The sequence below is a fragment of the Arachis ipaensis genome, chromosome B8, assembly GCF_059453495.1.
Source record: "Arachis ipaensis isolate K30076 ecotype BB chromosome B8, ASM5945349v1, whole genome shotgun sequence".
NCBI lineage: Eukaryota > Viridiplantae > Streptophyta > Magnoliopsida > Fabales > Fabaceae > Arachis > Arachis ipaensis.
The window spans coordinates 14,804,917-14,818,480 of NC_142443.1; the positions used below are offsets into that span (position 1 = coordinate 14,804,917).

At 29.9% G+C, this 13,564-nt stretch overlaps 2 protein-coding genes across 2 annotated transcripts; both read left to right on the plus strand.

Moving 5' to 3' along the window:
• The first annotated feature begins 3,296 nt into the window (after nucleotides 1-3,296).
• On the plus strand, nucleotides 3,297-6,648 carry LOC107613841 (peroxidase P7). The gene is made up of 3 exons (XM_016316010.3): nucleotides 3,297-3,846; nucleotides 3,948-4,139; nucleotides 5,985-6,648. Exons 1-3 carry the CDS (start codon nucleotides 3,622-3,624, stop codon nucleotides 6,534-6,536), a joined length of 969 nt encoding a protein of 322 aa, XP_016171496.1. The 5' UTR covers nucleotides 3,297-3,621; the 3' UTR covers nucleotides 6,537-6,648.
• Nucleotides 6,649-8,975: 2,327 nt separating this feature from the next.
• LOC148547273 (uncharacterized) lies at nucleotides 8,976-12,971 on the plus strand. The gene is made up of 7 exons (XM_088495366.1): nucleotides 8,976-9,017; nucleotides 11,527-11,664; nucleotides 11,763-11,926; nucleotides 12,061-12,175; nucleotides 12,271-12,393; nucleotides 12,612-12,692; nucleotides 12,786-12,971. The coding sequence occupies exons 1-7, from the start codon at nucleotides 8,976-8,978 to the stop codon at nucleotides 12,969-12,971; spliced, it is 849 nt and encodes a 282-aa protein (XP_088351492.1).
• The last annotated feature ends 593 nt before the right edge of the window (nucleotides 12,972-13,564 follow it).

The window sequence follows — 13,564 nt, forward strand, 5'->3', positions numbered from 1 at the left end:
AGGAGAAGAGGAAGAGTGCACCATAACGAGTGCTTTTTGCGAAGCGTAACTGTTGAGTGACACACGTGAGATTGACGCTCCATTCAAAGGAAGTGAGTGCGCGTGTAGTGTTTCTGGGCTGGGCAACTTGTAACGCTTGTAGGCTTTTTTTGCTTGTATGTGTAGCAGGCTTGATGCTTAAAATAGCCCATGTTTGCATCCAAAGGCCACTAATTAAAGGTTCAGATATGTTAATTAGTAGCAATAGTAATATAATCGTTGGGGTTCGAATATTTTTCAATTATTATCGTTACCTAAAGGTACTATATAGAAGAAAAACAAAAAGATTGAAATTTCAACACGCCAAGCCGATTGATTCTGATTCGCCATCATTGTAGGGTCATCGCATGGCTTCTTCCACTCTTTCACATTACTTTTACATTTTTTTTTCTAATTTCTGGCTGGCCCATAACTTCCCCTTCGTTTGCTGCATGGTTCTTATCTTTGTAAGTCAACTGTCAACATAATGGTTTATATCTCAATATAACCAAATTATATTACACCTTTAATTAACATATATATGGCCAATATAATATAGATGGATTCTCACATATATCAAAACCTCATTTTTAATTCTAGACTTGATCAATACGAATTCATGTTTGGAAGAATAATCATTAAGGACCACTAAGAATCATTAATTAACAAGAGGATCAATTATATCAAAATCATTAACATAAGACCCAATAGATTGTAAATTAATGACAAAGATCACACTATTTTTATACATAATCGAGAATACCCTTATTTCTATTTAAACTAGTTGGCTTGCTACAACCTTGTTTTTGCATCTTCTAAAATAGTCCATCTTACTCGTCCGAGGGTATTGTCTGCTCGACTGCTCCTAGACATTTCAACCTTATGATTTATTTTTTTTTCTAAAATAAAGAGATAGATACTATTTAATCCATCAAAATCTGTCTAAAAACAAGAAGTACTTCTATATTTTTATAAAACATATTTTATTCCCTTCTTTAATTAATGTGAAACTTTACGATATACGATAAATTAACGTTAATACTAAAGAGACAAAAAAACAGTTAGAATTTATCTTATTTAGTATTTATTAATTATTACAACATTTAATAAACATTAAATAAGACAAATTCTATCTATTTTTGACTAATTCTTTTTTGTTACTAAATATTTCTCATAAATAACACAAGTATATATTACTGAAAGTGCAGCATATATATAGGCCAACTTATCTTTGGAGATATATTATTATATCAAAGTGGTTTATATTTTACGAATTTCTTTATGAAATGTTCCATCAATACTTTGTCAACCTTTTGGCTAAGATGACTAATATAATTAATCAGATAAAGTTAGTTGGATTTGGTTGCTTTAAATTAATTATTATTGAGCTAGTAAAAACTGGTCAAATTGATCAACCTTAGTGGGTGATACTGTTATGATGGGAAGAACATTTTGTTAATTCATTCGAATTATATATAGAGGAATTCTTTTAATTTCTTTGGGAAAAAAAAATTAATTGAACGTATAAGGATGGAGTTCTCTTTAAAGGTCTTTTACGTTCGGTACAATGCATGAAAATCATGCATAGACTGACGTGTAAAGTATGTAGCAGCAATCATTTCCGCAAATTTAGATAACAAATAAAATATTATTTATACACTAAAATTAATTACTAAAATCAATTGTCAAATGTATTTATGTATAAATATATATATAATTTAATTTATTTTTAATATATAATTATATTTTAATCTATATTTTATAATAATAATTAATTTTAGTGAGTAATTTTAATATATACAGAATATAGCTGTTTAAATACATATTTAATAAAATGATTAAACTAACATAAGACAAAGTAAGCTAATGAGTTATAACTCAAATGACATCATCTCTCTATACTCATTTAAGAAATCGTGGGTTTGAATTTCTTTATTTTTGGTATAAAAAAAAGGTAGAAGACAAAGCAAAAAGTAAAATTTCTTGTTATGGAGAACAGTAGGCATATATACTTCTCCAATAATTAAGCAAATCTCGTGAAGGAATCTTGGTGTTATATATCATAAACCTGGTTTTTCCCACTTAAAACTGTTGAGCCAGCATCCAGCAAGTTCATTTATTACTTCCAATTAATCTTTTTTCGCTAAAATTTGTGTTTTTATTTGATGATCTTAGAGACTTATTAGCCTATACATGCAACTAATCCTTTGTTTTTTATATGGGGAGCAAGTCAACTGCTCCAATGGTAAGTAAGCAATCTTCAATTTCATCTTCCACTTGTTGAATTAATTCTAGAGAAAATTTTACTTTTCAGTTTTCTCCCCTACGATATGCTAAAATAACACTCTCTTCCTCTATTTTATAAATGTACATTTTTCTCTCTTTTAACTTTTGAAAAACCTCCTCCTTAATCCATTTTAAATTTTTTTTATGTTAACTAATATTAACTTTATTCATTTTTTAAGAAAAATAAATTATTTTTTGAAAAAATATCCATTAACAAAAATTTTATTTTTTATCATTAAATTTTGCTTACCAAAATATTCTTTAATAAATTATTTTTTTATTAATTAAATTATATTTTTACCAAAATAATTTTAAAAAAATTAATAATTAAATTATTTTTTTCTAAAATACTTACCCTTCAATAATTTTTTAATTATTAAATTATAATTTTATCAAAATTTTTGTTAACAGTTATTTTATATTTTATTATTAATTTTTCAATATCAATATATATTATTTTAATATTAAATTAAAAAAATCTTACCACTGTTAATATGTATAACAATTAATATATATTGATATTGAAAAATAAATTTACTAAAATAGAAGGGAGAGGAGTGTCATTTTAACATTTCGCAGGGAAAAGGGAGTGAAATTTTCTCTTAATTCTAAGTATTTGAATCCTGTTATAAGAACTCGACTAATTTAATTTAACTCGAATGAAATTTTATTAAAAAAAGTAAAATATATAATTCAAAATTTTAAATTATGATTCATATACATAACTGTTGTTATATAGGCTAGAAACTATATCAAACATGTTACATTATACATATGTAGAAATCAACATATTATTAAAAATATAACTATTAACGTACATCTTCTTATTAACTGAATTTTAAAAAAAAAAATTTAGAATATAATATCTAAGCTGTATCTGATTTTATCGGTTTAAGTTTTTGAATAAAATGATTACATAACAACATTTTCAACATTTTTGTTTTTATCTTAAAGATTCGAACTTAAAATCTATGGAAAAGAAACCAAAATATGCATCACTTTGACCAATCCACCTTGTTATGAAAAATTCCTTCCTCACGTTGGTTCCTTCCCCGGATAGAAAATAATAAAAGTAGTAAAGCGCGTTTGGAGCAGACAAGTTTGAAAATATGAACCAAAAATACAAAATCATGCATGCTTATTATTTATCTCCACTACTCACTCTTTAGTCTATATCATATAACTTTAATTTTTCTTTATATTTTTCATGCACCGTCACACAAATGTTCTATATAATTGCATGGTTCTTCCAAACACACTCGTTCATTCCACAAATAACTTAAGCTTAAGGGATTGATAGTAATAATTAATTAATTAATGGCGGCACCATTTCCTCATCACTTGTTTGTTACACTGTCTATTATTCTTTCTGTTCTTGCTTGTTCTATTGTGAGCAATGCACAACTCTCACCAAATTTCTATGCCAAAACTTGTCCAAATCTTCAGGCCATTGTGCTGAGTGCAATGAAGCAAGCTGTTACCAAGGAACCTCGAATGGGGGCTTCCATACTTCGCTTGTTCTTCCATGATTGCTTCGTTAATGTAAGGATCATAACTTAGCATTTTTATTTAGTTATGATTTCTCTGCTGGCTATTATTATTATTAAAGTAATTAATTGATTTGCATATATATGGTATGGTAGGGGTGTGATGGATCAATCTTATTGGATGACACATCCACGTTCACAGGGGAGAAAAGTGCAGGACCAAATCAAAATTCAGCTCGTGGTTTTGAAGTGATAGACTCCATTAAAAGCAATGTTGAAGCTGCTTGCAATGCTACTGTCTCTTGTGCTGACATTCTTGCACTTGCTGCTAGAGATGGAGTAGTTCAGGTAACAACATTCTTGCTTTCCTTCTTTCTTTACCAATAATAATTGATTTTCTCACCCAAAAATATTAGATAATAATCATTTTTTATATTTATCTTGTATTATTTTAATTGAATCAATATTAGTTAATTTTTTTATTTTTTATTACAAAATAAAATAAATAACCAACCATCAAAATTTATTTTTTTTTTTATCAATATTTGATCAGTACTCTAAATTCTTATTCTAATCATATAGAAAGAAAGTATATAGCAAAAATATTGGTTTATATTAATAAAATATTTTTTTAAATTTAATTGTAAGTGGACTATACAAAGAGACTTTAAAGTTAAAATTGGGGTCAAGATTATTCTACGTAATTTTCACTTTTCAGTGTCTAAAAGCATTTTGGTCATTCTTTTTCTTTAATTAAATGTTCCAATAGATTTGCATCTATAATAATTTTTATGCAAATTATTTAATACAAACTCTTTAATTTAATATATAACATACATGTAGCTTTTAATTATTACTTTTATTAATATATAGAGTATCCATGTGCACAATAATGTATATATGTCAATCTGGCTACTTTATGAACTAATTACAGACAGTAAAGTTATAATGAGACTAAAAAAAAAAAAAGAAATGAATCCATTAATTTCCTAAGGGATTATTCGAGTGGGGCTTTTTACTGCTTTTTCCTGTAGTAGAGATAATGCATGTAAATCTCACAATGAGATTCTCTCAAATCATTGTAGTAGTATATGTTTGTTTCTTTCCCCAACATTTTGTTTTAGCATGGGCTTGTTTTCAAACATTGTTCCCCACTTCCTGTTCTCACTTTTTCTCACACACATGTAACTTGATCATCATGTCAACTCTTGTAATTTTGTGGGGTCTTCCAAATATACACACACCTTGCATGCATGAAATATCACATCACAATTAAACAGGTTGTGATCTGATAATTTATCGCTTGATTTCTTAATCAAAAGTTAGGGATTTTCAAATCTTAGATATTTTCTTCAAATAAATGACCCATGCATGCTGATATCGTTGAGAAAAAAGAAAAATCTTATACATAAAAAAATCAGATAGAGATACAGATGTGCAGTGTCGTGTTTATCTAAAATTAATAATTAAAAATGATTAAATAATTTAATATATTTGATTAAATTATTATTTAATAATTTTAAATTAAAAAAATTTAGAGATAAGTAATTTTTAGTAATTTTAGTCATTATTTAGTCAACACAAATATTAAATTATCTTTAACAAGTAAATTTTGGGAATAAATTCTCTTAATTTTTTTTAACAATTGAGAGAGTAAAGTGTGATTTATCACCATTAGTTTTATAAGTGGGACGAAGAATAAATATGAGAGAGAACAATAAAGAATTAAAGATCATACTTAACAATTGAGAGAATCCATTCCCGTAAATTTTATTAATTTATGTATGCAAATTGTAGTAAATATAGATACAAAATATATGTTTTTTGTGTGCAAAATTTTTTTATATAAAATTCTGTAAATATGGATGTAAATTATTGCTAATCAAGTGCTCATAAAAAATGAGAATATTTATTGGTCAAGTACTATTATTTTTCTAATTATTAATTTCACGTAAAAACAATTTTACCTGAGTTTTCACTTTTAAAAAAAAATTAATTTTAATACACTAACAGTATGAAACGTTTTATACAGTTATGCAATCATATCTTTTTTTTGAAGGATCATTCACGCGATCAATGTGAAAAAGATAATTATTTTTATTAATATAGCATTACGTATTTTTATCAAAATTAAATTCTTAATGAAATATATAAAATAATTTCTTTTTATTTTTTTGAATCTGCCTATTATAGCTAGGAGGACCTTCATGGACAGTTGGGCTAGGAAGAAGGGATGCAAGAACAGCAAGCCAAACTGCAGCCAACAACCAAATCCCTTCACCATTCTCCGACCTTTCCACCCTCACTTCCAGGTTCGCCGCCAAAGGCTTAAATGCTCGCGATCTTACCGCCCTCTCCGGCGCCCACACCATTGGCCAAGCTCAATGCCAGTTCTTCAGAAACCGCGTCTACAACGAAACCAACATCGACGCCAACTTCGCCACATCACGGAAAGCCAACTGCCCTTCCACCGGAGGGAATGCAAACCTCTCCCCTCTCGAAACCCTAACTCCAGCTCGGTTCGACAACAATTACTACAGAGATCTTGTTGCCAAACGCGGCCTTCTTCATTCGGATCAAGTGCTTTTCAATGGTGGGAGTCAAGATGCTTTGGTTCGGTCTTATAGTGCCAATAGTGTTTCTTTTTTCAGTGATTTTGCTGCTGCCATGGTTAAGATGGGAAATATTAGTCCCCTCACTGGGACTAGTGGGGAGATTAGAAAGAATTGTAGGGTGGTGAATTAATTATTCATGATACCATAAAATTCAATTCTCTCTTTTAAGAATTGTGTTCTAGTAATAAAATTAGGGCACATGTACGAGCAATTGATGTGAATAAATGATCATGTTTGAGAGAGATTTTGAGTGAATGATTAATTACAGGGTCTTGGTCATAAAGTTAATTGGATTAGATCCTCAATATATTATTATATTATTGGCAGCTGCAGTATTATTACGAAAATATTTAATAATAAAAAAATATTAATAAAAAAATTAGAATTTATCTTATTTAATATTTATCAATTATTACAATAATTAATAAATATTAAATAAGATAAATTTTGATTTTTATTATTATTATTATTATTATTATTATTATTTATTTAAATTTTGGTTGTTTGTTAGTTGTTTTTTTATAATATTAAAAAATTATTTAAATATTTAATTTATTAATATTCATAATTTTATATTATAATATTTATTATTATATATTTATTATATTTAATTATTTTATTATAACTAAAAAAATAAAATAAAATAATTTTAAATTATTTTTTATTAATCTTTATTATTTTTCAATGTTTTTTTGAATATATATATATATTCTGAAATAAGAATCCTTCTTCCACAAGTCCTTCCCCTTTGATATTGTTTGTCATCGGACCCCAGAGAAGGCCCAACTAGCCTGGCCCACGAAATTTATTGATCAAGATTCTAGTTATGCTTAATAAAATGAAATAATTCATCCTGACCAAAAAAAAAAAAAATAATAATAATACATGACAAAAAGAATGAAATAATTCTTAAAAAGACAATGCTTAGTAATTAGTATAAGGTTTTAATTTGTTCCAACACATACCAAATTTAGAGCCAAATGAGATTGAGAATGTGTACTAAAATGGTTTTCGACATTTTAACTGTGCTAAAAAGATTTTTGACTTTTCAATTACACCAATTGAAAAAGGTAGTGTGCTAGTGCGAAAAAGCTTCTTTCTTTTTCTTCCCTTTTTTTTTTTTTTTTCAGTAGGTGCTGAATAGACGTAGTAAAAATTAAATTCTGTGTATTAATGTTGATTGAATATGTATAGGCAGATTTTGCGATAAAGTGAATCCTGGAGAATTTGTCATTAAAAAATGGCTTAACGACATTAGATTAATTTCCTGTTAATGATGATAATTATCTTGTGGGGCTTTTTGCCATCCGCTAACGCTTTTTTATATGATAGTGGAACTGATTGCAAATTTTTGTATTATTCAATAAATAGAATTTTGGGTCATCAATAGTTCAAATAATATGAATATGGCTGAACATTCATTGGTAAATAAACTCATGCATGTCCAAATGTTCAATAAACTTTTCATAGGCTTCCTCGTCCATTTCCTTAAAACAATACTCATTAATTTAAAATAATAAAAAAAGAAAAAATTTTAAATCAGTTAATTTATACTAAATTTTTGTTCATTTTAAATTAATATTTATTAATTTAAAATTTATAAACTAATTTTTTTAAAAAACCAAATACACATCCCTAAATCCTTAAACATAAACTCTAAACCCTAAATTATAAACCTTATATTTTAAATCCTAAATTCTAACACATAACGTTTCAACCCTAAACCCTCAAGAACATCTCCCAAGTCCAAACCACAAATCTAAAATGTCTTAATCATAACCTAAACTATAAATCCTAAACTACAAATCTTAAACACTTAATACTAAATAAAAAATACTAAATAAATAACTCTTAAACACTAAACCCCCTAAAATCCAACCCTAAGCCTTTTAACTTGCTCATAAATTCTAATCCCTAATTCTAAACTTTAAATCCTTAACCTTTTAAATATAAATCAGAAACCATAAACCATACAACAACAACAACAACAACAATAACAACAATAACAATAATAATAATAAATGTAAGAGTTGTAAAAATGTTGTCAACATTGAAGGGTTAGGGTGCTAAGGAAGAAGGAGATACATCTCTGGTGTTACTTTGTTGTTGGAGCGTGGAAGACTGACAGTGGAGTGACGATAGACAAATTATGATGCTAAACCCACCGTTCCAAACAATAGCGCCCTTCTCCAACCAAAAAACCCAACCTAAACGCTTAATCATCATTAGCAATAACATACGTCGAACTAATTATCTTTTGTCACCATAACAACTTTTTTTTGCAAGACTACTACACTTCAGACTTTGTCTGTGCATGCAATACAATCGATAACATGCTTCCAAATTCCCTTGCATCCACCTTATTTTATCATCTGCCGAAACAATACTAGTTCAACATGGTAGTATTGGCTAACTTATATACCAATAACTAAATCGGGTTGGTCTAGTGGTTAGCTCATTAATCTGCTTAAGCAAGTATCGATGAAGGGAAAAAGAAGGTGTAGCGGCAGCATCAGTTGCAGGGAGCACAGAGACGACGCGACGCATGGAAGAAAAAGGTGCATCGGCGATGCAGTGCGTTGCTTCTTCAGATGGTGGCGGTGGCAGTGAGGTGCGTTGGTGATTGTGTGACAGGGGAGGGAGAGTGAAGCAGCTGCGGTAAAAATAGAGAAAGGTGGAAGGTGAGAGAATAGGATTGTGATGGATAAATGGAATAGAATATTTTTTTGTTTTAGTGAGCCTGGAATGCAGCCATTATTCACGTTGTTCGCACCCCATTATCTACCTAACAGAACTCTTCCAAAAAATAACTATCCTTCTCAAAAGGATTATATGAACTCTAATTGAAAAGAGTATTATGTTGTGTGTAAGTTGTGTTCAAGCATTCTTTTTTTGTCAACGGTGTTTATTCCTCTCGTTCATCACAATATGGATTAATAAATTTTTTAACACTACCTTTTGCTTCCTAAATCCAAAATCAAACTGTGTTCAAACCCAATGCCAAATCTATCCAACTATGGCTTTATTAAGTTTTTCTCATATGACCAAACTAGTTTTTATCTAGCAAGGTAGGAGACCATTCATAACCTGAAGCCCACATTTGGAACCAACAAACACCTTATCCAACAAAAATTTCCCAGCCCATTAGCTTAATTATTATTAGCAACAACTTACACACTAATATAATCAACCCATCGCAGAAAATCAACCTACACTCCACGGCTCCACCCACTGTTGCAGCAGAAGTTGTCTGCGTGTGGACCACACTCACCAACATGCATCACACTCCCCTACTGCCATCTAATTTTAGTACGTGCTGAAAAAATTTACTTTTAGCACCGTAGTATTGACCATTGAAAAAATGCATGTTAGTCCTTGTTAGAAAGGGAGTTAGGAATTAACATAGTATATTTTTTCAATCTTAGAGATGATTATGATTCAATTAAAAAATCAATGACTAATTTAGTACAAATTACTAATCTCAAAGAGTAAAATTGGGTTCAACTCACCAAATTTAGTATACAGTTAATTTCTTACGTATTTTATTTTTGAATGTCATTCTTTTTATGTTTGTGTTTGACTTTCATTCTTTTTTCCAACAGGGCGCAAGCATTGTTAGTCCCAGTATTTAGAACCATTTTAACTCGGTGGTGAAGTAGGGCTTATGTGGATGACAAAAACTTTGTGGTCAAAGATGATTTCTTTGGCAAGATAGAATAAGAGAGAGAAGCTATGGCAAAATAATCTTTAGTTAGAAAGCTAACGAATTTAACACACAAAAATGACTTTATAAAAAGTGACAAGATTACATCATTATAAAACAAATATCTTCCTCTATATAATAGAAAGACAGTATATGATTCAATGGTAGACAAGTGGTGGTGTTCTTTGATGGACAAGTGTTTCTTTACAAAACAACCAAATCGTTTTAAATTTGAAAAGAAATGAAAGTGCATATGATCTGATTATCTTACTATATAAAGGCAAAATGTACCCAACCTAATTATTTTCATTGGAGATCCTGAAAAAAAGAGTTGGGTTGCAAAGCTAAGTACACACACACACACACACACACACACTAGACATGTCTGAGAGCTTTGATAACCTGCATGATGTGAATACAAGGAAGCTTGCTTGGAACTTCAAGGTATAAACCATAAGAGTTTGGGAAGAGCCTAGTAGATTTAACGAGAAAGAGCTTGCTAGCATTGACTTGATTATTCAAGATAGTCAGGTGAATATATTCACTTATTTTGAATCTCCATATGGGTTACTGATAATGTGTTTTTGTCAATGAGATTTATCTTTTAACACTATCATGTTGGATTATACAAAGGGTACCAGAATGCATGCATCAATACCCAAACCCTTAGCTCAAAAGTGGAGTGAAAAAATTGTTCAGTTTTAGTTGTACAACATGTGCAATTTCATTGTTTATGATAAAAAAAATGCATCGTGGGTAATACCCGGAAGATGAATTTTGATATTTTCTCAAAGGACAACTGTAAATCCCTTTCAAAATCCTACATTTCCACTGGAAGTTTTTCATTGACAAGCTGAAGTTATTGGGAAAGAAGATCCTAGGGATTTGGTTACAAGCAAAGGAAAAGAGACAAAATGACTGGCTGTTGTTCTGGAAGATTTAGAGTGCGTGTTCTAACATATTGTGTGTAGTTTTACAAAATCTCCAATGTTCCTTTCATCTAATAAGTTTCTATTATGGTTTGCTAACACAGCAACAATCGAATCGGGTGTGTAATGTTTGGCCACATGGTTGGTCAAATCTTACCACATCTTGAGGAGGATAGGAGTCAAACTACTTATAGTCATGTTACAATTAATAAAAGCAACAAGGTGGAACGGAAAGTCATCAGTGCAGAGTCATTTCAATGTTTTCCAGTTGCACGTCGACCCCTGGATTGAAAGAGATAGTTGGGTTTAGAAACAGGTTAGTTATTCTGATGTAATACACTCGAAGCATGAATAATAATTGGAAATTTGGGAAAAATAGTAAGATTATCTTTTCATTTAATAATTGGAAATTTCAACAACAACGGAATGTATTGTAGTTGATAATGTCTTTTTAACTTTTAACTGATCACATTATTTTAACCTGGAAGATTGCTCAGAGGTACAACATCATCCTCCATGAGGATATAAGTCAGGTTTCATCACGTGGTCCATGGTCAGGTGCTGAAGAGCTGACACAAGGTAATGCTTCAGTGAAAACAATAGAGGACATCCTCAATCAAACAAAGGTGATTAGAAATACAGTTATCGACTTAAAAATGAATTCAATAATTATTGAAAGACTCTTTTAGAGTTCAAATTTATTTGAGAATATATGATCATATAGGAAGGTCCCACTTGGATGATTGTAACTATTGTTTCAATCAATATAAGCAAGAATGATTGGTTTTACAAGTCGTGCAGGAAGTGTTCGAAAAAAGTTAATACTCCTGTTGGCAATAGATATAAATGTGGAAAGTGTGGTCACACACACAGATATGATGCACTAAGGTATATTGTATAAGTCCATTTGACAAAACTCATGCATTCCTATATAGTTTTATTGTTATCATTCTTATATTAAATTAATGAAGGGTTTATGTATGTATTCTGAATATGTGTGTTTTGTGTGCATTCATTTGAAGATTCAAGGTGGAGGTGATAGTTTTTGATGGCACTAGAAGCATCATGTTGCTTTTGTGGGACAAGGAAACAATAATGTTGTGTGGCAAGCACATTGAACAAGTTATGGAGGAGAAGGTGAGTTCAATATTAGGGGATATTAGAAGTAGTTGTTGTATAAAGTTGGTAAAACCTTAACGTGGACCTTGTTCCCATTATCTACCAAAATTTAGGTCTCTACACAAGATGACTATCCACCAACTTTTAACAATATTATGGACAAGAGAGTGCTTTTCAAGCTAAATGTTAAGTTTGGTAATATTAGTCAGTATGATCCAGTGTATACGGTCACGAGGGTATGCGATGATGAAGATATAATTGAAAAGAACACTCCTAAAGAAGTGTCCACTACTCCTACCATTAATAAGAAACTCTTTTTCTATAATATCTCCAATCAAATTTATCCATCCATCCATCAATTATGCTATATATATATATACAGGAAGAGTATTTTACCTATTTTCTTTACTATAAAATCTGAGTAGAGGAATGGTATTTCTATTTTGTTTTATAGAAAAATGGTTGCAACAACTCTATTGATATATTGGGCAGAGTTGTCAACCTTAATACTTATTATGATATGCAACCTTCTTTGGTACATTTTAATACTTTATTTGGAGAAATTTTGGTAATGTTTCATTTGCTAACTACCGTTTAAAGGATGACAATTATGATTTTATATGTTTAGGACAGTCCTCACGAGTGTATATCATCACTAAAGTGCAAGACTCCAGCAAAAAGATCCAACAATAGAGGAAAGGGTGGCTCATCATTTGTGAATGAAATTGAGGAGGAAGGGCATCTATCAACTAACAGTTTCAGCAGGAAGTCGGACAAAAGGTCTAAGATCCAAATCATTGAAGAGGATAATTGATAGTAATATCAGCATATTGAATATGGAAATTTTAATACAAGTTATGTTCATAGACATGAATTATTTGGAAATTCAACAAGAGACTGATGTTAGAAATGAGAAAAGATTATTATCATGTCATTAAGTACCTTAATGTTGCATAATTAATTTAAATAGTTATTATGTTGGTGGCTATTATGTTGTATGAGTAATATTAATTAACAAGTAATAACACATAGTAATGCATTTTCAAATCCTATCAGAAAAGCATCCTGAAAGGGCAAGCTAACAAAATCAGCAAACAAAATTAGCAAACTCAGCATAACTAAATCAGCAAACAAAATTAACAAACTCAGCATAACCAAATCAGCAAACTCAGCAAACTAAATCAGCAAACAAAATTAGCAAACTCAGCATAACTAAATCAGCAGACTCAGCAAACTCCACAATAAACTCAACAGAGGGGAGTGACGAATTAACTCAGCAAACTACACAACATAACTATAGTATATTTGAAGTGGAGTAACTTGCAACCTAACAAAGAAACTGTGGAACAGAGAATAAAAATATAAAATGCAGATCTGAAAATGAGAGCTATACCGGCCTAAGGTTTT

Coding starts and splice junctions, on each gene's coding strand:
- LOC148547273 (XM_088495366.1), top strand. CDS start 8,976: ATGCAGTGCGTTGCTTCTTCAGATGGTGGCGGTGGCAGTGAG. Junction 12,394..12,611: donor CAGTGTATACGGTCACGAGG/GTATGCGATGAT, acceptor TTTGTTTTATAG/AAAAATGGTTGCAACAACTC. Junction 12,693..12,785: donor ATGATATGCAACCTTCTTTG/GTACATTTTAAT, acceptor TTATATGTTTAG/GACAGTCCTCACGAGTGTAT.
- LOC107613841 (XM_016316010.3), top strand. CDS start 3,622: ATGGCGGCACCATTTCCTCATCACTTGTTTGTTACACTGTCTATTATT. Junction 3,847..3,947: donor TCCATGATTGCTTCGTTAAT/GTAAGGATCATA, acceptor ATGGTATGGTAG/GGGTGTGATGGATCAATCTT. Junction 4,140..5,984: donor CTAGAGATGGAGTAGTTCAG/GTAACAACATTC, acceptor TGCCTATTATAG/CTAGGAGGACCTTCATGGAC.